The sequence below is a fragment of the Anopheles funestus genome, chromosome 2RL (assembly GCF_943734845.2).
Source record: "Anopheles funestus chromosome 2RL, idAnoFuneDA-416_04, whole genome shotgun sequence".
In the NCBI taxonomy this organism is placed as follows: Eukaryota; Metazoa; Arthropoda; class Insecta; order Diptera; family Culicidae; genus Anopheles; species Anopheles funestus.
The window spans coordinates 46635475-46657298 of NC_064598.1; the positions used below are offsets into that span (position 1 = coordinate 46635475).

The window sequence follows — 21824 nt, forward strand, 5'->3', positions numbered from 1 at the left end:
CGAACCTTCTTACTAAGTACATACATTGTTCTGGCATTAGAGCTCTAGCAATTGTGCAAATCCGCAAACGTAAGGTATAGTTTAGCGTCAGGATCTGTAATGCCTTGCTCTCTTTATCCCTGTATTTGCCGCCCGTTTTTTTCACACCGTACTAGTGTTCTACTCAGTGATTTAGCATTGAGTGCTGTTGTAGTGTTTGCAATTATCCCAATTTGCCCGATTTACACTTTATCCTTTCTCGCTGCGACTTCTTATGTCTGTGTCTTGGTTTTCAACATTGTATCCTTTGTTTGTGTCGTCATCCTGTCCACTGTATGTTGCGCTATATGAACATTCCTGCTAGAGCCTTCAACGAACCCAGGGCAGAGGAATCGATCAACCGACATATTTGAGACACTAATAGTTTTTTTTATTGGAATATTTAAATGTAGCTCTTATATACGTTTACAACTTCATCCTTCACAACATCACGAGGACAACGTGTGAAAAATAGTGTATATTTTATGCACTGTCTCTTGCTAGAACTTGGTTGGAACTCTACTGTCAAGATCTTCGCATTCTAACGCGAAGCTGATCTGTTGATCGGTTGTTGATCTTCACATTCCCCCTTTCTTTGTCCAAATATTGCGTGCCATTATTAGTATCCCTTCCGTTTAACTTTTCTTTCGATTTTTCTCCACAGAACGTTGACTTTCCTTTGCCACACACTGATCGCACACACACACACACTCATCCGCACACTGTGTTATGTAGTTCTTTTTATCAACAGCGAGAAAGGTTAAATATGCCTAACTGCTGCTATCAAAACATAAAGTGCACAAGAGTTAAGATGCCAACCAAGCCTGTCCAGCGCCTCTACACGCCGCTTAGCTGTGACATGTATGCGATTCTGTCTATTTGTGTGTGTGTGTGTGTCTGTATCGCCCGCGCATCCGTGTTTGTCCCTCGTTACAAGTCCGTGTCGATCCTCTGTCCCTGTGTCAAAGTCCGTTTCCTTCTGTCCGAAGACCACCCATTGCACCGTTGTATAGTTCTCTTCTAATCCTTGCGACAAGGGAAAGCGTTTCGAAGGGAAGGGCATGAGCTTTTGTTGAAGACGACTTGAATGACGATCTAGCCGGTGCTTGTACCGCCTAGAAAGAACTGAACAAAACTTCCAACGCGAGGAAAGACAACGATCGCGTATATGCGAATGCGTAAACTTTTTTTAATTCGACGGACCTGAAAGATTGCGACACCTGCCTGGTTTGTTACTTCGTATCTAATCCAACTTCTTCATTCCAAACAATGTCAAATGTGGCAACGCCATTCTCCGTAACCGTAGGCGATGGCATCTCGCGATTCCGTTGAGGATAAGATCCATCAGCTGAACGACAAGCTGACCAACGTAAGTTTGCTTCTAAGGCGCGTTCTGGCGCGAACTTCTGCCTTCTCTACTACCTCGTTTCGTATCTTAGAGATGCCCTTTAACAGGTTCGGTACGCTTGCCCCATACTCCATACTGCGTCTTTCACTTCATGACGGGTTCCGCTAGTACACTGTACCTTGCCATATTTGCTGGCAATGATTTAGAATTCGCCCAGGAAATAATGCTTTTATGGACGATGGTGCGAAGAGATATCGAGAATTCGTATTATTAGGGTAGAAGGTTTCATTAATTAATTTTCCCCCAAATCTCACGATCGCAGCAGAAGAAGTACTTCATTGCTGTTCTTATTAATTTGACGATCAGGGTGCTCCAGGTGCTACTACTAGGGTGCCAAAGATTAGTGTAAACAGTGCCTTTCCACCGACAACACGGCTAGGGTGATGATCAGTCTTACTTCCAAATTGGTGTGGGTTGGTGTAGCGAGTGTAGGCTTAGGGGATGGTAGGAATGGTCTTCAACTTCTACCGCTAACTTCCAACATAACGACAAGACAAAATGCGCGCACCGGTGAGGTAAGGGGGTGGTTTTTCCGTTACCTAACTCAACTGTGTATCCGTGTTATGAACTGTGTGTTGTTGTGTTGTTATCCAGCTTTCGTTCGGGGCAGGTCAAAGTGCCCCGTAGCTTTTCGTTTTTCTCTCTCTCTTTCTCTACTGCCCAATAACCCAAAGACATAACAAGCTTTCGCCAACATTAGCGCTGCTCGCTCTATAGAGAAGAGTACATTAATTGAGTCCCTGCTGTCGAAACTAATGCAAAAGACAAAACAGGGATATCATAATAAGGAGCAGGAAAGGAGTTTTGTAGATGGAATGCATGCCAATACTAGATTAGTTGTTTTGCTTAGTTGAAAACAAACAAAAAACTGGAAAACGTGAAATGTGATTTAGTAGTGCGAATGGATGATGTCCTGTTTTTATGTGCCACACAAGAATCACATTTAGCGGGCTTCCGTTGCACGATGCTTTTTTATCGGACGGTTAGATGGATCAGAATATTAATATGCTTATTTTTTCTTTCCTTCTTCAACCTTTTCATCGAATTACCTTACAAACACCTGGTAATATTCAAATAGGCTGAGGCCCGCGCTGAATTCGCTGAACGTTCCGTTCAGAAGTTGCAGAAGGAAGTCGACAGACTCGAAGGTAAGTGTGTCCGTGTTTCCAATTTGTTGTGCTTTATTAAAAAAAATCATCCTTAAAACCGTCATAATAGTCACCTAAAGAAGTGTTGTAGAGATCCGTCTGATCTCGAACAGGCAAACCTGAGTTGCAGTTGTATTAATAATGCTAAACGTTTGACGAAAGCTAAAAACGCCATTTGTTGAGAATTTGTTTATGTTATTATTAACCACTAGTCGTACATGAGTGTTTTTAGAAGTAATAATGATCACTCCAAAGCACTGAAAAAATGTTTTATTCCCAAAAATAATTCCGTACAATTCTTCCTAAGTTTTATTTTTATTTTGTTTAAAGTTTGTTTAATTTGTTTTCCACATTTCGATTGTGATATTGTATCTATATGAAATAGTGAACTTATTTTACAAACGCTAGTTTTTAATGTTTATTTGATGTGTTTTCATTATGTTTTCCTTTTCTTTTTTTATTTTTTGTTTTCTTTAACCCGTTTTGAATGCGATGTGTGCGCCTTTCTACCATGCCTCTGCTAATCGAATATAATGCCGAACCTTGTTGTTGTTACCTTGCCTGAATATGTTGTGTGCGCCTTGATGTTCTCATACCTGCAAATTGAAAACGATCACGCGTATGATCGCAAACAACAAACATATCAATGCAACACCTCCAATGCGACCTGTGCTCATCTTCATGGCTCGTGTGACAATTCACACGATACAACAACAACATCATCAACACAATTCAAACCAAACCACCCCACACGCACATGCGCGGGGAATGCATGCGGTGCGCAGACGAGTTGACGGTCGAGCGTGCCAAGAACAAAATGCTGCAGGAGGAGATGGAAGCGACCCTGCACGACATCCAGAACATGTAAAGCGAATGCGTCGGCCTTTTGCAAATGGCAAATGCGGCAAATCCGGTGGCTGCCGTTATAAGAATGATGGGTGATGCCACCAAAATACCCAACTGCGCGCACACCCGCGGTATCCTTGTGGTGTTTAGAAGGAATGGAAAAAAGCAAACCAGGATCGAGATGTATTTAAAAAAAAAACAAAACAAAACGTGGTTTATGTTGTGAGGAAAAGGGAAGGAGAAGAATATTTGTAGAACCGTACCGGGTGGGAAACTGATGTATTATTGGCAAGCCGGAAACGCTAAAAATGCGATGCGCATAGATTTACATATGGCAAAACAGCCCTTCACAGACGACAACAACAAAACCACACGAATGTAATAATTTTACAAAACCCACAAACACATATACGCATTTCTGTACACATGCCACCATTTTTAAGGGGTTTGAATTTTTAACCCCATTCTCCATTCATTTAATAAATTAAAACCGCTCATCGCCTACAGTATATAGGGATGTAGGAGAAGAAGATCTTGTGGCACACGGGAAGGAACACGAGTAATCAAATATGGAAGATGATCAGGAGATCAGTGCGTGGATCATGAAGAATTAAGGAAAAGGATAACAACCGAAACACTAAGCAAGAGAAAGACAGTAAAAGGAGTATAGTAGATTTGCCGTTTTAAACAATATACGCACAAGAAAACGTTACATTATATGAAAGTGTCCTGTAGGACAGCTAAGCCTTTTGTTAATGTTGCAAAAAAAAACACACACGTCGGTGCAAATGGATCAAAACACGAAGTAAAACCGATCGATTTATATGGGCCACGATCGATTTAATGCAATTGTAAAAAAACACGGAAGTTTAATTTTCAATAAGTTTTGATTATCGTTAGTCACAAGCACACATACACACAAACGGTTGAAGATGAGCGAATACGAGTAGAGTCGTGTCATGTTTTAAGTTTTTTTTTGTTTGTTGCATTTTAGAGATTGATTTGTGGGCTGTATGGTGGCACCACACCCTGTGCCACATGTGCACCGTAGGAGCAATAGATAACGTATGTGGGTGTGTGGGTGTATTTTTTAAACTAGCATAAATGCGTTGTAAAGCAAAAGCAAGATATGTAAAAGACAGACTTTTCCGTATAGGATAGTTTCCAATTTGTTGAAGGTTCTATGATCTTCCATTCCCATTCCCGGCGCGCGTTACGCGGAATTTGTGCCGTTGTTTTTTTTATTTTGATTTTAAATCCACACTCCGAGATAGACCGACAGTACATTCCAACGATGGCATTCCGGAAATAAAGTTAGTTTTGAAAAATCTTTTGAAACAAACATACAAAAGGAATATGCATTGTACATTTAAGAGGAGATTCATTCGTTCCAGAGCAGGTGTGCAGTAGTAGTAATAGTAGTAGTAAAAACTGAAAAATGCTTTTAAAGCTCCAATGTCGTATCGCTTTGGGGCGTCATATTACACCTTAATATGTTTTTCGTACGAAGATTATACTTCTACTACTTGTTTTCACATATGCTACGGCAGGCTCCTATTTCAACAATTTTATATGTGCCCTTTTCAAACAATAGTAAACGTACGCGTTGGTTGATTGTTCTCCTTTATCGCTTTACAATGTTGTTTTAGCTCTTGCGCATCCTCATTCCCTATCCGTATCTGCTGAACCAACAGCTGTGCACGTACGCAAGCAGGACGAAATCGCGGTAACGAGTACTAGAAGTAGACCGTCACGTCATAAACAGTATGTTGCATGTTTGGAGTGGATCCGCCGGTGGTGGTCCCGCCGGTAACGGTCGATCGTTCTCTTTTCCGGCCATCGATAGTTAACCTACAGTAAAAAAAAAGACAAATAGAAGCCTAGTTTCCCATTTCTCTCGCCCTAGTAGAACGTCGCATAAAACGATCGAATGTACACAGCGTCAATGAGAATGACAATGTGCAAGAATATTGATGTAAGGCAGAGGGTCCAATTTGGAGTGCAAAATTTGATCGTTAAAGTAATCAACATCTCACGATTTTGCGTGTACCGGCAGATATTCAAAAGGAATGCGCGAATGCCAGCAAAAGACCGTTAAAACGTGCCTTTAGGAGTTTCAATTTTCTTATACCTTCAATGCTAGTTTAGATGGTAAGCTTACGCGAAAGGACGATCGAAAGAATATGTGTGTGCGTGTGTAATTTTTCCGATCATAGGACGAAACAGGTCCGCTCCAAAAAAAACACACACATAATTAACATGATCACACGTCGATACACGAAAACACACCGAATACACTCCCTTTTAAGAAAAAAAAACAAAACAACGCACACACACACACGACTACCACATACACCAAGTCGAACGCAGGTTTAATGTGGGGGGAAAAAACAGCGCGAGAAAAAACCCCTTTATTGTATTTGAGTGTTTATAATATATTATTTTATCGTAAATCGAGTAAAAAACCCCACAACTCTTGTATGTGTGTGAGCTATTTTTGTTTGTTTTCTGTTTGTGTTCCTTTTACTTTGTTTTTTTGTCGCTTTTATTTTGTTCTTATTTTACGCCTTTTCGCTTATTTTATTGTTTGCTTTTATTTTCTTATTTGCGCTACATTTGCTTCTTGACTGCTTTAAAATCTTGAAACTGCACTCCGATCGTTGCTTGTGATCGCGTAAAAATATCTCGCGGGTAATAGATGAACTGATCGTCGAGAAGCTACGGTACGCCGAAATCGGTGACGATCTTGACTTTGCGTTCGTCGATCTTATCCCCGGTATCGACCCTATATGGACGGAGCGTCGCCCGAAGCCGAAGACTCCGCCACCACCGCCGAAGCTGCCAACGCCACCACCACCACCGCCAGCACCGAAGGAGGAAGCTGCGGCGGCCGGCGGCGAGGGTGAAGGTGCTGCGGCCGGTGGCGAAGGAGCAGCAGCTGCTCCGAGCAAAGCCCGCACGCCGAGCCCGTTCGAGCTGCGCAAGCACTTCCCGCCAGAGGCGGCTGAGGTACCGTACGTGCGTTCGTCCACCGGTACGACACCGAAGACGTCTCCGGCGAAGGAGGCGGCACCGGCCGAAGCGGCTGCACCCGCACCGGAAGCAGCGCCGGCGGAAGCACCAGCAGAGGGTGCAGCAGATGCGGCCGCACCACCGGCAAGCGATGCATCGCCAGCAGCAGCAGATGCTCCTGCCCCAGCGGAAGGAGAAGCCCCGCCAGCGGAAGCAGCACCAGCACCGGAAGCTCCGCCAGCCGAACCAGCACCAGAGGCGGAAGCGCCAGCATCGTAAAGAATGGTGGTGCCAGACTCGTATCCGTCCCATTATTGAGAGCTGCCACCTTCTCCCCGCCTTCCTTTTGCTACAGTACCACGTTCCTGCGCGTCCACGTCCCTTTGCTTGTTTTGCTAGCAAATCATCCTTTTTTACTCTTTTTTTCTCACCCGCCCCCCTGTTTGCAAGAGATGTGTGCTTTTTTTTTACTATAAATCAATACCAATAAATCGATAAAAAACGCCGTATCGAAGCATCGCGATTGGGTTAAGTGAAACGATCGCCCGATCGCCGGCTAGAACAAGATTGTACAGCTTTTACAGTAACCGGCTCGCTATTAACTTGCAAAATTGTGCCCCATTGTGAATGTGCGTTTGAGATCGCAATAGAAAGCAACCGCATCCGCTTCTAGGTAACGAAAAGCAGAGGTTTCATCCGAGGCGATCATGTTGATCATAGCGCTACTTATCAGTTTGATGTTAAATGATTCTTACGTTATGAATTTTCCGTTCTGTTTCTTTTGCCATCGTGTGTACTACGTCGCTGGTCGTTTATCATCGATCGTCTTGCGTGTACTGTTCTATCACTGTCACTACCCGCCGCGGTTACTACCACACCTTATCATCATCATCCGCACAGACGAACTCGTCATGGAGAAGGAGAAGTACAGGGAAATTGGAGACGATCTCGACACCGCCTTCGTCGAGCTCATCCTCAAGGAATAAGTCATCCCTGTCGGGATGCGAGGCTTCTTCTCCTTCGCTCGGTTACCAATGGCAGTATCATCGTCACCATCAGTGCCACCATTTTTACCATCGGTTAGCTGTAGGTTTACCGTGCAGAGATGAGGCCACCAAAAAGGAGGGCGAAGTTAACATCGAAATTCGCCCCAACGATCAAAGGAGCGCAAAACAGAACGGAACAGTGTTTGCTGCATTCCGGAAGCCGTTACCATCACCTTCAGTACCACCTATCGGCGGATGATTGGCTCCTACAGGCAAAAACCATCATGAGACAAGGATGAAGACGATCGATAACTGAAACACCCTACTTGCCCGGTTTTGGGGGCCTAGTGAGGGTCGTGTACCGCTGAACGTGTACGATCAATCGTTGCAACGAGTAGAGGAGCGAACGGCGGATTTCTTCCATTTCGGATGAAGTGGTGTCGTTTTGCTTATTTTGGAAGTACAATATATCGTCACCGTTGTTATCGCCGTTTCCGTTTGTTTGTTAAAGAAGGAAAAAGCGAAAGAGCTTGTCATCCAAAATCAAAGGATTCCCTTTGTGGGTCGAATGTTTTGGTGCCGGAGGGGAAATGCGCAATGGTTAATTAGGCAATGCAATGGACCCGTTTTCTACTGTTTTACTGAAAAAAGAGCGAAAGCGCCCCAGAATAACTAAAAAAAAAGAAAGAGAGCCAACAGTGAGCAAAGAAACAACAACAAAAAAAAGTAAACACAAGCACCTTACACACAGAAAATATCTTCTTTATTTCGATGTATTATGATATGTTTATTATAAATGAAAACAAAAAGGTAAAACCGCTGAGAGAAATCCAATAATAAAGAGCTAAGAGTACTTATACGACAAGAAATGCAACATCAGCAGCAACAACAACAGCGAACGATATAACTCGATTGGAGGAAGCACGTGTTTTGAGTTTTCATTTCTAGTTTCTATGTTTCGTAGTTGCTTTTTCGGTTCTGTTCTTTCTACCGGATGTTGTTGTTCTCTTCTTTTAGTGTATGTTTTCTCTTGTTTTGTGCGCCCGTTTTTATATCGGAATATATTTATTACTAGCGAACCATTTATTGATATGAAATAAATGAATTTTAAAATATATTTTACAGTTTTGTTTTGTTTTGTTTTTCTGTTTGATTGTGTAGTTGTTTATTTGAGTATGTTATGGTTTTGCGTAAGTATGTAGATTTTAAGTTTTGTAGGGCTTTCAAATTGAACAGCTGTTTTGTAGATAAAATATAATTTGAGAGAAAATGTGGCGTTTTATTTATATTTTTATTGTCTTACATTACTATATCAAATCTTCGAATCCTTTTATGGGTTAATATAAATGTAGTTCTACATACGTTCTTTCAAGGCACCAGGTCATTTCAGTAAACGCCTGATAATATGCAAAACAAATAAGCCGTTAGTTAGTGAGATTCCATGAGTTTTGAACTTTTATTTATTATCATGAAAAAAATGCATACAGTTTATATTTTTATATTTTCTCCTCTTCCACTACCTTTTTGCAGATGATCTTAACAAAGAGAAATCAAAGTACAAAGCAATTGCTGCCGAGCTGGACCTAACCTTTGCTGACTTGTCCGGATACTAACAAACTGCCACTGGGCCCTCCGGTAGTCATCAACGAGCTACACAAACCTGGCGGATGTATTTGCACGGTCGCTAATCGCACGACTTAATCATTTCCAAATCGCATCATTACCATTATCCATCATCGTTCGCCATTCCAAGTCTTCTTCACCCAGAGACATATGAGCTGGCCAGTCCAGATATAACGCAAACACACAGCAAACGCATTCCGAACTGCTGTGGTATTTATTGACGCAAAGCACACACACACACAGAACAGTGGTACTATTCGCTTAGCAACGTGGCGGTTCCAAGGAAGTAAAACAGAAGACATGTTACATATTCCGTGTTGCGAGGTACCAGTACAGTACTAGATCGAAAACTATTAATTTTGTCTAGGTTTCAATCATTGCACGTTTTTTTTTGTTGCCGAGTTTTCTTCTGCTGTCGCGTAACTCAAGACAAATCGCGCGTGTGTCTCAGCACGGTACAATCCAATGGTGGCGGTGGTCCATTAAAGATAAAATATAAAGCTTGTTTAGAAGTATGTAGGTATTGTGCGCTTGATCCAGAAACCAAAAAAAAAACAAACAAATTTAAAATTAAAAGTCCTTTTCGTGGCGGACAGACAAAGGAAAGAAAATGAAACATGGTAGCCTCATCAGCTCTTTCGAGCCAGTTCTATTAATTCTGATAAACGCAAATTTTGTGACGCTTTTGTGATTTGCTGCTCGGTTTTTTCGATTAAGAAGAAGAAGAAGGAAAAGGAAGAGAATGCGGCCTTATTTGGTCAGCAAAAAAAAAAACAAGCGGGTGATACCACCGTGGTGAATAAGTTCAAGTAATCAAGTTGAAGAATAAGAGAGAAACGTTTTTTTGCTCGCATTCCAAACCTATATCTAAAACCTAAATGTAAAAGTGCTGCATGGCAAGAGGAACAGTAATAAAGATCGATCCAATGAAATGCTTTAGGGTGGTTGTGCATCTCCACTATATCACGGGATACCGACCCTCCGCGTCCAGTATCATAGGAATGTAGTTTTGCACCTCGGTAAAGGCAACGTACTTATTGACTGCGCATCCACCGTCCGCTGCACGTGGCGCTGAACTTACCAACCCATACAAGAAGTACACAGTGTCGCCTCCCACATCTTTGCCCAGTGCGAATCCACCTCCACTATCGCCCTGACATACGCCCGTCCCCGTTCGAGGATCACCGGCACAGAACTTATCACCCGTCAGGAATGGCCGGTAAGCGACGGGTGAGAACTCCCGGCACGTCACATAATCCACCGTCGGAATTTCGATCACTTTCAGCACACTGCTCAGATTGCCCGTGGACGTAGTAAAGCCCCAACCTGCCACCCGACCGAAACTGTTCGGTTTGATGCGTTTCTCACTTTCGGTGCGAAGATTACGCTCGAGACAGATTGGCCGAATGTAGGTGCGGAAGGATATGAAATCGGTCAACACCACGATCGCAATGTCCAGGTTGTAGTAACCGGAAAAGTCCTGATACTGTGGCTGATGCAGTATCTCGTGGATTTGAAAGAACTGCGGTGGTAGTGCCTCGATCGCACTTATCGATCGTCTGTACTTTCCTGCCACCAGCCGGAAGAAGCGTTTGTCGAAGAACCCTTCCGTGGCCCAAAAGCAGTGGGCAGCGGTCACGACAAGCCGCTCCGTAATGATAGATCCCCCACACACGTACTGCCAATCGGACGAACGCAAATCAGACAGTGTGGAATCGTTTAGGTTTTTGTAGATCGCTATATGCCAGGGTATTTCCGCGATCGATACATTACTACCACCGATAATGTACGCTTCCGCGTCCGGTGTCGGTGTACCGCATATCGGTTCACAGCGAAACACAGCACTGTCCCACGAACCGTCCACACAGTTGAGCGTTTCGTTGACGGGTTCGAGTGGTTTCTGGTAGCCAACTCGACAACCGATTCGTACACGCGTTGTTGGAGGAAGAGGGCGCTTGCAAGAAATCTGACGTCGCTGATACTCACAGAACGGTTCGATCGTGATTCCATTGATAGGAATTTCCGAACAGTACTCTAAAAAAAACGAAAAACAGACCGATAAAAGATTGGAGAATAGACAATGGAGGAGGCAAAAGAACACGTGATCATGCTTACTTTCACAAACCGGAAATGGTTCCAACCATTCCCCATCGAGACAAACAATCGTGGCCGTTCCCTTCATTGTGTACTTATCATCGCACACTATGTACACGGAGTTATAGTTTTCGATAAACTCGCCCGTCATTATTTGGACGTTTTGGGCACTTTCGTCCAAAACGATTCGTCCGTGCCGTGGTGCTGCAGGCACCCGACAAGATCCCGGTGGTCCGGTAACGGTGATTACTGGACTCGGTGTTGTGGTTGAGGTAGTGGTAGTTGTTGAAATCACCACAGTCATTGTGCGTGGTGTCGTGGATGGGAACGGCTTTCCACAGAGTAACTCATCCTCATCCGAACCATCCCGACAGTCGATCACACCGTCACACTTGGAGTATCCACCGATACACGCACCGTAACTGCAGCGGAATGAAAACGATGGACAGAACACAAGGCTGCAAAGCTGCTGCGTTTCATCCGTACCGTCCGGACAATCCTCCTGTCCATCGCACACCTGGTCAGCCGGTATACATTCGCTCGAGTGGCAGGAAAACTCGGTATTGCTAAAAGCAGAAAGGAAACGTTATCAAAAGTATTCCAGCACAACTTGATCGAATACTTACGAGCAGTTGCCGTGTGACGCTAAAATCATGCCACTATTCCCGGGACAGTGTGCATGTTCGTCGGAATGGTCGGCACACTCCCGTACACCATTGCACAGTGCATTCCCATCCACACAAGCACCGTACTGGCAACGGAATGCGTAGCTGGGGCAACGTATAAAGGCACAGCTTTTGGACGTTTCGTCCGATCCATCCTTGCAGTCGATCACCCCATCACACTGCTGGTGGGACTCGATGCACTGTCCGCTGCTGCACTTCCATTCGTAATAGTTGCACACTTTTCGACGATCGCGTGTAAACGATGCTGATGCTGCTACGCTGACGCGAAGAGAAAGCACACGCACATGGGAATTCCCAATCGCAAATACGCTTTAGCTTACTTACCGTTCGATCGCGTCACTAGAACAAAAGTACAAAGCAATCCCCGAAGTATCCACTTGCTTGTATTAATCATTTGTGAGATGAAGATCGACAAACACTTTTAAGGCTTTATTAGTTTGTCTTTCATTGCGCACTGTGTGGAACTGTTTGCGTACCGTCCGATCGTCACTAAGGTTACAAAGGTTCTAATGATCGCGTGCATTGCAAAACAGGCAGCAATATTTTCGCTGTTTCGTAGTCGTGTGGTACAAACGCACGTTATCGCCCTAGTCCGACGATGGTATGCGTGTACGTGAGAACCTGTTTGATTTGTTTTTTTTTCTTAACCACTCAATCTGTGGATGAGCTTTGCGAATCGAAATCTCATTGTTCTGAGCATAGGTCAATGGTTTTGGAAGCACGATGCGATTGGGCAAGGGCCTTGCTGCATTAATACCGGGGCGCATACGATCGATGCTGCGTTAATGTAATACGGAAACTTATCAGTTGAGACCGGTTGTTTACGGTAGGAAATTCTTACGGATGGTTAAAAATAAATATGAGCTGGCGAGATGTTTTCGGTCAGACGGTCAGTATGATTTGTTTTAAAACTATTTTACGAATGAACTGCCGATCGTATGAAAGAAACAAATGCAAACGAAGGTAAGAATGAAGGTGGTTGGTAAGACTTAGGTAGGTGAAATAATGTCAGAGAGATACTGTTTATTTTCTGATCTTTTAAACCTAGTAATTGTTGTTCTTTAGAGAAGAGATTTTTTTACATTTATAGGTGTAAAGAGAACTAATTTCCTCTCTGGAAATTAGAGAATTATCCGGAATTAGAGGACTCTGGAGGAAGAGTCCTTTCCTCTTCCTTTTGTTTGTCAATGACGTCACTTATATTCTTCCTCCTTCTGGACATCTACTCTATGCGGATGATATTAAAATCTATGCATCGATAAATGACCAGAAGGACTGTTCGTCCCTTCAATCTTACATAGATGTATTCTCCTACTGGTGTTCCGTCAATTTCCTAGAGTTATGTCCCAGTAAATGTTCTATTATCTCCTTCTCTCGTGCTCGTCATCCTATTATTTATAACTATCACCTAAATTCAACTCCGCTATGTCGTGTCCACGAAATCCGCGACTTGGGAGTGACCCTCGACCATAAATTAACTTTTATCGCTCATCTCGATGCCATTGTATCGAAAGCCTTCAAAGTGCTGGGCCTTATCCGTAGGCTTACAATCGACATAAAAGATCCGGCATGCCTTAAGGCACTTTTCTGTTGCCTAGTCCGTGGTCCTTTGGAATACGCTTGCGTTGTCTGGAGTCCTGCGTCTGTTGTTTGGACTACAAAAATCGAACGGGCGCAAAAGTATTTCACGAGGATGGTTTTTCGCCGACTCCTGGATACCAACCAAACGCAGATGCCTCCATACGAATCACGATGCCAAATTCTTGGCCTGAAATCGTTGGAGACTCGACGGGATCATGCCCAGGCATTTCTCATAGGCGGGCTGCTTCTAGGCGCCACTGATGTGCCATACCTTCTTTCTCGCATCCCTCTCTATGTCCCTTCCCGCGCTCTTCGCTCACGTCCATTCCTCTCGGACTCTTCCAGACGTACTACGTATGGCTCAAATGATCCGTTTCTTGTCTCTCTTCGGCACTTCAACATCCTGTACCATCTGTTCGATTTCAACTCCTCCTTGGGCTCCTTCCGTTCCCGCACATCACAACCTTCCTATCCTCCGTCTTCTCCACTTCCCCACTATAGTTAGCTATAGTTATGCTTTTAGTTTTAGTTTAAGTTTAGTTTTTAAGTCAATTTTTTGTTAAACCTTTAGGGCGGACAATTCAAAATAAACAAACAACAAATAACAAAAATAATTTGTTCGATAAATATCATTTCATAGTTGTTTTTTTAGTAAACATCTATAATCTTTTTACGAAAAGAGGACAATAGCTCATATTTTGAGAAGGCATTTTTTAATTTTTATATTAGCTTGTAGCTTACTTTTCAGCTTTTGACTATTTAGTCAATTACTGTAGTCAATTACTCTATTAGTTCCAAGACATTCTATATAATAAAAAGAACGTCAAGGCACAAGGCCGTGGAAACATTCCGGAGCATAGCAGAGCGTAATAGATTACTTATTTACTTATCCGCTTAGTGATTGTAAGTTGCTGCAGGAGTCCTCTGAAACGCTGGCGGAACTCCTCTTTTACAGAATAAGGGAAACATGTAATGTTTCTGTTAGCATTTTAATTATATTTATATTGTCCTTGCGAATATCCTTGGATATTTATAAATAATATAAATATATTATTATATTTATATTTATATTGCGAAATATAAATATTCGCAAGGATGAACGCAAACGTTCACCATCTTTTTTAATTAAGAAAATTTAAACAGAATCATTTAAAAACCTATAAATTTAATTTTTTATGCCAGCGGAAACTTTCTCCATTTCATCCATTTTTCATATTGAATATTATGATAATAAAAATAAAATATAAAACTGTGGTAAGACCATAACTAACTGAATGGAGTAAATTTTATATAGAAAATAAAACAAAACAAATGTAAAAATGCAAGCAACTGCTGCCATGCATAGATCTTGTTTTTTTTTTGTTCCTCAGAATTCAAATGCGTTCAGGCGTGTGATCTAAATTTTTGGGTCAATTTACTGACCATCTTTCCAAACCGATGGACTGGGGCCGGACCGAGAGAACGGGGAAAAACGAAACGATGGTCAGCCGGATGATGAAAATTTAATATTCCTTCGAAGATATATTTTTGGGTACCGAACTGAAGGCGAACCGAAAATTTCTTCATGGGCAGTGTTTGTTATTTTATTTCTTAAAACTCGAAACCACTTGCCTTCACTGCTGCCGTTTGGGTGGTGAAAAATGGGTTGAAAAAATGAACTGAACGAAGCAAAAAAAAAAGCGAAAACCACCGGCGTTCAACACTGCAACGTTCAAATTTAGAATCGATGCGCAAAGCGAAAAAGTGTTAGGAAGCGAGGATTGTACCAAAAACGTGAAAAGAAAATCTTCTGCCTATGTACCGGTTCGGGTTGCTGGTTGTGTTTCCCTTTTGCTACCCACGAAGCAAACGAAGTGATCACCGTTCACAGGATGATACTTAGTGCGCGTGCGATCACGATCGCACGATCAAGCGACCCCTTCACACCACGTTCGCTTCGGAGTGGATTCGCGACGGGGAACATATGCGGCCCACGCATTACCACTACTAGCATGAGGCATGTGAATGAAAGTCGGAAAATTAGGGGAAAACTCGATACGGTGACGTCAGTGTGATCTTGCACCATTAAGATCATCACGCACGATTTTTTCCCCACCTTTTTGGGCCACCACCGATGGAGGTGTGCGTTTCGCGTGCGAACTTTTGGTTTGGTGTTGGTGCACTTCGGCCACCATCCGTTCGACTGTGTGCGTCGGTCGGCGCAAGGGGTCAATCGGAGTTTTCCTCGTATTGCACTACTCAGTGCTATCGTGTTTTTAGTCTTGCGAGGATTTGAGTGAAAGCGCTCAGGTTGGTTTTGTTGTTTTTGTTGTTTTTTTTTTGAATGATCAGCGATCATCTGCAGCTAAAGGGGATCCTTCCTTACGTTGTCTTGTTAAGAGAAAAGTGGAACAATACTTATTGTAAGAAATTATATACTAAGTACGAAAAAGGAAATTTTGTGGTAGCAAGGAAAATTAGAAACAAAAAAACAAGTGCAATTTAAAGTGCATCTTCCAGAAGTTGAATTAGCAAATTGATAGTAAATATGTAGAAGGAAAGCAAAAGAATTGTGTCACAAGGATCAAGTTTTACACCAAAAAAAACCTGATACAGGATGTGGACGTGGGAGTAAAGGATGTGAAAAAAAACAAAGCAACAACAAAATGGTGTGCTGATAAGGAGGGGATGGGGAGGGTGTATGGTTGGGAGGTGGTGAGGTAGGTTGTGAAATGGGAAGGATTCTCTGCGTGACGATCCAGCAATAATGGCTCGACAGCCGTATGTGTGTGTGTGTGTGTGTGTGTGGCAGGTGTCTGTACAAGACCCGGTCAGTTGTGGATAGGGATATGTGGCCCCGAAATAGCGCTCCTTCTACGCGGGGCGTACGATTTTCACGCAACGGTTATAATTAACCACGTAGCCTAAATCTTGTCACGAAACACCAAATGCTCTATCGATACTCGCGTATGCTAGCGGGTGTATTAGGGGTTGAGAAGAAGCAGCACCAAACCTAAAAATAGTCTCCATTCGAGAGTTTTTGGTGTGGTTGAGTAACCGCCTGTTGGACCGTGGTCACTCGTGCAATTTTAGGAATGTTGATCCTTTTTTTTCTTAATAAACTCCCCCTCAAGCAATGTACATGATTCAATATAGTCCCCAAAACTATTTGTTGGAGTCATAGAATAATTGGAAGAAGAAAAAAAAACTGCAATCGATCGTGCGTGCGTGCGAGCACAGCCGACGAGTTTTTCCCCTTGTTTGCGCATGTCAGAATTTGCCAAAACCGGCGGACTAACGTTTCCTCTTATAAGGTCCGCACGGCGGCTGCTTGCCGTGTGTACCAAAGGCTGGGAAGCTATTTTTACTAGAACAGATGCGCACGAAAGCTAATGCGCAGCCTATGCGTATGCGTGTACGATCCTCTTTCCGTTCTGCCTGCACGCGACAACCTTCCTTCGCGATGAACGGATTCTGGGCGGTGTTACTTGCTAATCCTCCCCTGCAAGTCCTCCCCCTGTAAGGCAAGCAATTGTTACCTTCGGCCTACACATTTATGAAAATGTCTTGAAATAACCAGTTGTCTAGTCTAGTGGTGGGCAGAAGGGCATCGGCAGGAAGGATATGGCGCGGAATGTTGCGTTGGGTATGGAATGTGGTGTCGGATTTTCGTATTGTACACCAGCTCAGGCTGGAATGGACGAGCTGAATGTTCTATAATTAGGAATCGCAGCACAAGCGAACGCACTTGTTTTTTTCTGTTTCTTCTTTTTGTGATGATTTCACATGAGCCTGGCATGCAAATTTGGTGCTACTAGGGTAGCCTTTACTTCAAGGTGTTTCGGTACTAGCGCCATGACGTCTTATTTAGAATTAATTATGTTAATATGACAATGAATGTGGAGGTTACCGTCTCGTACGAAATGGGAACATTATCATATAATAGTAGTAATCGATTCATTTTTTTTAAAAGAATTTCTCCTTCAAAAGAAGCTAATCATTTCCCGCTCTTTTAATTACCTTCCCGACAGCTAGCACCTTAAGGAAAACTCCTTCCTGTTTCTTTTCTGTGGCACGAGGTTAGCTAAAACAAACCATCCAAAATGGACGCGATCAAGAAGAAAATGCAGGCGATGAAGATCGAGAAGGACAATGCGCAGGACAAAGCCGATACCTGCGAGAACCAGGCCAAGGAGGCTAACCTCCGCGCGGACAAGATCATGGAGGAGGTCGCCGATCTGACCAAGCGTCTGGAGCAGGTTACTCAGGATCACGAAAAGTTCAAGACCTCGCTGGAACAGGCCACCAAGGATTGCGAGGATAAGGACAAGCTGCTCACCTCCACCGAGGCCAACGTAGCCGCCCTGACCCGCAAGGTGCAGCAGGTTGAGGAGGATCTGGAAAAGTCTGAGGAACGTTCGTCCGCCGCCCTGTCCAAACTGCTGGAAGCCACCCAGTCGGCTGATGAGAACAACCGGTAAGGGAGAGTCGATTTATCGTAAGACATGTTTTGTCTGACTGACACGCGCTTGGTTTTTATGCATTTGTAGTATGTGCAAAGTGTTGGAGAACCGTTCCCAGCAGGATGAGGAGCGTATGGACCAGCTGTCCAACCAGCTGAAGGAAGCCCGTATGCTCGCTGAAGACGCTGATACCAAGTCGGATGAAGTGTCCCGCAAGCTGGCCTTCGTTGAAGACGAGCTGGAAGTCGCTGAGGATCGTGTCAAGTCCGGTGAGGCCAAGATCATGGAGCTTGAGGAGGAACTGAAGGTGCGTTAGGTTTTTTTTTGCGCGACGTATGTGTCCGGCAGCGGTCAACTCACACGCTGTATCCGTTCCGATTCCGCAGGTCGTCGGTAACTCCCTGAAGTCTCTGGAGGTGTCGGAAGACAAGGCCAACCAGAGAGTGGAAGAGTTCAAGCGCCAGCTGAAGTCCCTGACCATCAAGCTGAAGGAGGCAGAGACCCGTGCCGAGAATGCCGAGAAGAACGTCAAGAAACTCCAGAAGGAGGTCGACAGACTAGAAGGTACGTTCGTGAGATTGTGTCCCCTGTATCTAATGTACAACCAAGTGCACATGAAACACACCGCAAACACAAACTCGTACAAACTTTCCGATGCTCTCACATTATACGTCACAAATCGACAACGGCTAATAGCCCAACGGTGAGGCGCAACTTCGCTAAGTAATGCGCACACTTGATACTTTGATGTTTACGTAGGCTTTACAGTAACAGTAGATGTTAGATGCCACATACGCGTACACAGACAGCCAAACACACACACACAGATTATTCACACACACACACACACACAAACACATCTTCTTATCTCTTTACGCTGTATGCTTCCTTGAATAACCTGAGCTGTAAATAGCCGAAAGGGTGCTTTTGCTGTTTGCCAAAACAAAATCAAACATAAAACACAGAACCAAAGTCGCGAGCAAACCCCAAGAAGCCCAAGGCGGCTAGGCAGGGGTAGCTGTGTGTTTGCAGATAGCAAGCTGACGACAACCGATCCGTACCCCGATCGCACTGCTTCTCGGCGAGATCAACAACTACATTCGTCCGGAACTGTCCGGAATGGCTCGGTACACGCTGGAAATGCCCGTACTTCGGGTGCGGCTGCGCAAAAAAAAAAAGAAACTCCTTGATGTCCTTCTCCACGCGCACTTCGTCCACGTCCACGTCCACGTCTCGGAACAGCGAAAACAGCGAACAACACGCAATCCTAACAACTACCTTTCTGTAATCTCTTGCAGACAAACTGATGAACGAAAAGGAGAAGTACAAGGCGATCTGCGACGATCTGGATTCGACCTTCGCCGAACTTACCGGATACTAAACTGCACGCTAACTTCCGTCTTAACGTTGGGCGTCACTGCCTGCCCGTACCAGCTTGCTCCAAAAGACAAAAAAAAAAACTCCTTCCCGTTACCCACTCTGCTGCCACTCTCTTTCTCTCTCTCTATCCAATCTACCCGTACTTTCCGAACTTCCAAGCGCTGCCCCAAGAGTCTCCTACTACATCCTCAGCCACAGTTACATCCCAGCAAACCAACAAAAAAAAAAACAACAGCTCTCTCGTTATATCCTTCGGCTGCGCGCCTTCTGCCTTCTGCGTACTTCTGCCTACGTCTAGCCGTTTTCAGCTCGGTCCAAAATCGGGCGACACCCCCCCCCGATAGCTAAAGATCACTATCGTACACACATCGTTAACGTTTGGTTGGTGGTGCGGCATAATGGATCGAGCAAAACGGTGATGCTATCGATCGACCTTTAGGTATTTATGTGTAACGCACGTTACATACGATTCTGCTATGCGTTTCGATTTGATTTTTGAAAGTTTTCACAACCATTTTATTTACATTCTGTTTTCTTTCGACTCCATACAAATCCATTAAAAAAAAAACTACCGTTTCGTTCATTTTGTCTTGTCCAAACCCCAAAAATGGTGGGGACAGAAACAAACAGCGCTTGTTTGACTGTGACATTGTAAAGTTCGTCCGCCTTGTCCAGTCCGACACAGTACAGTCACATGCTCACCTCCGTATGTGCTCGTCCGCTCCAGTTCCAGTTGATGTTCCGTTCATGTGTAAATGTGTTTCCATACATCTTGCAAGAAATGCACATCCTCGACACAGTTTCCCACATACACACATTATTTTGGCCACCCGCCCCACCACACGGATTGTCCGTGCGTGGCAAGGACGTGCCACAGCAATCATGCGTTATCTTTTCTACACAAGACTTTTCAATTGTGGCGTAACTGTTCAGCATTCAGCAAAGCATTCCACTCTGTTGTTGTGTTGTGTTGTATAAACTATGTTCACCATCAGTTTCACATTTACGTGCGTGCGTGCGTGTACACATATCAACAATGTCTGTGTTGTGTCCACCATATCTATACATGAAAGCCATCCCCATGACCGCCCCCTCGCCCCCCCAGACCCGTATCGTTCTACCAGGAGAAAGATCCACATCCGATACCTGCGTAAAAACTGCTGCTTGTAACATCCCACTTGCCACTCCTTGCATTCTTTCTACCTAACTGTTTTTTTTGTAACTGGATTATGCTATAGATTGCACTAACGATCACTGTCATATGTACGTAAAAAAATACGCATTAACGTTAACGTCTGTGTTTAAGTATACGTTTGTGGCTCATACGTTCGTTCCCCTCCAAAAATAAAGGGGGTAAACACCTGCAACATCGAATCGGCTGAATCGACAGCGGGACAATTTCACGTGTCTGCCACAGATCGAACGAAGGCCCACAGGCAGGCCCCGATCTGTGGTTGTGTATTTAAAGTGTACTTTTTGTCGTTTGGAGTTACAATCCATTTTGCCCAGAGTGTGTGACCATTTCAATGACCGTACGATACTAACACCGCGTTTCTCTTCTCCGCAGATGAGCTGGGCGTCAACAAGGACCGATACAAGTCTTTGGCCGACGAGATGGACTCCACGTTCGCCGAGTTGGCCGGCTATTAAGGCTACTACTACCTTTCTGGCTATCGATCGGGCGGTCGATCAAAACGCGTACGATGATCCGTCTGGTGCACTTCCGGTGCACTGGATCGGACCATATCTTCCGAAACAACTGCGCAGGAACTCTATTACCTATCTACCTTACCTATCCGTCATCAGTGCGACCGTTTAAAAGGCATTTTATAAACCATCTTTTGCGATCGAAATAATCGAGACGAGCTTAGTAAACAGCCAGGAGCACAAAACAAAACCGAATGGAAGAAGGAAAGAGAAAGAGAGAAAGAGAGAGAGAGAGTACTTAAGAACATCTAATAACGCGATATCTAACACCACCCGTCCCAGATGGTACAGGAGCCTATAGCAAAGTAAACATCAGCGAAGCCCTCGTAAACACCAAAAACCAAAAGAGACCATCCCAGAAAAAGAATAAGCAAGGTTCCATATGATCATGTTGTTGTTGTTGATGTTGTTGTCATTTTGTTGCTAGTCGCCAGGCTTTAATTGGGCCCTGTAAAAGAACCTTGTCCACCGGAGGGGACACTACGATGCGCTGCGTGTGTGTGTGTGTATGTAGTTGTGGGTGTGGTACTGTGGTGTCCGTTAGCTAATTTCGGTGTTGGGAGTCGACCCAATGTCGAACCACGGCACGGCACTGCTTCCCCGGCAGGAAGCGAACAGGGAGGTCAAACACACACACACACACTGTCTTAGATCCGGGAAAATTTAACAACACCAAACCAAACAGTTGAAGCATGTGAAACTTCCAACGTCTACTTTCTCTTGATAAATGTATTATTTATATCTTTTGAATAAAACTATGAGGACGGTAAATAATTTTAAGTAAAACATCCAGAAACCGTGCGTCACTGTAACTGTGTTTTGTGAGGGTTTTCTTTCTGTGGGTGATGGGGATGATTTTTTTTCTCTATTGCTATAAGAAGCACGAGATCTGT

The 21824-nt window shown here is 44.0% G+C and overlaps 3 protein-coding genes across 29 annotated transcripts in view; 2 read left to right on the forward strand and 1 right to left on the reverse strand.

Moving 5' to 3' along the window:
• The window catches only part of LOC125765411 (tropomyosin-2), an 83876-nt gene that overhangs the window by 26463 nt on the left and 35589 nt on the right, over nucleotides 1–21824 (forward strand). For 8 of the 26 annotated variants that reach the window (XM_049430500.1, XM_049430499.1, XM_049430489.1 and 5 more), the window contains exons 7-8: nucleotides 2505–2574; nucleotides 6119–6999. The exons of 1 other annotated variant lie outside the window; for it this stretch is intronic. In XM_049430500.1, the coding sequence (XP_049286457.1) occupies nucleotides 2505–2574; nucleotides 6119–6711 (663 nt within the window). In that variant the 3' untranslated portion in view covers nucleotides 6712–6999. 17 more of the 26 variants (XM_049430507.1, XM_049430505.1, XM_049430494.1 and 14 more) reach the window with 5 other exon arrangements.
• Nucleotides 9211–12340, reverse strand: LOC125765424 (modular serine protease-like). The gene is made up of 4 exons (XM_049430575.1): nucleotides 12146–12340; nucleotides 11762–12074; nucleotides 11157–11701; nucleotides 9211–11075 (listed from the first exon to the last, which is right to left on the reverse strand). The coding sequence occupies exons 1-4, from the start codon at nucleotides 12213–12215 to the stop codon at nucleotides 10000–10002; spliced, it is 2004 nt and encodes a 667-aa protein (XP_049286532.1). The 5' UTR covers nucleotides 12216–12340; the 3' UTR covers nucleotides 9211–9999.
• LOC125765462 (tropomyosin-1) lies at nucleotides 15560–21727 on the forward strand. Of its 2 annotated transcripts, none has more exons than XM_049430645.1 (5): nucleotides 15560–15691; nucleotides 17413–17858; nucleotides 17932–18151; nucleotides 18231–18408; nucleotides 20792–21727. In XM_049430645.1, exons 2-5 carry the CDS (start codon nucleotides 17485–17487, stop codon nucleotides 20872–20874), a joined length of 855 nt encoding a protein of 284 aa, XP_049286602.1. In that variant the 5' UTR covers nucleotides 15560–15691; nucleotides 17413–17484; the 3' UTR covers nucleotides 20875–21727. The 2 variants fall into 2 exon arrangements, with proteins under 2 accessions (XP_049286602.1, XP_049286601.1); XM_049430644.1 differs by lacking the exon at nucleotides 20792–21727 and adding an exon at nucleotides 19143–19456.

Coding starts and splice junctions, on each gene's coding strand:
- LOC125765424 (XM_049430575.1), bottom strand. CDS start 12,215: ATGATTAATACAAGCAAGTGGATACTTCGGGGATTGCTTTGTACTTTT. Junction 11,702..11,761: donor GCGTCACACGGCAACTGCTC/GTAAGTATTCGA, acceptor TTCTGCTTTTAG/CAATACCGAGTTTTCCTGCC. Junction 11,076..11,156: donor ACCATTTCCGGTTTGTGAAA/GTAAGCATGATC, acceptor CGTTTTTTTTAG/AGTACTGTTCGGAAATTCCT.
- LOC125765462 (XM_049430645.1), top strand. CDS start 17,485: ATGGACGCGATCAAGAAGAAAATGCAGGCGATGAAGATCGAGAAGGAC. Junction 17,859..17,931: donor TCGGCTGATGAGAACAACCG/GTAAGGGAGAGT, acceptor ATGCATTTGTAG/TATGTGCAAAGTGTTGGAGA. Junction 18,152..18,230: donor AGCTTGAGGAGGAACTGAAG/GTGCGTTAGGTT, acceptor CCGATTCCGCAG/GTCGTCGGTAACTCCCTGAA.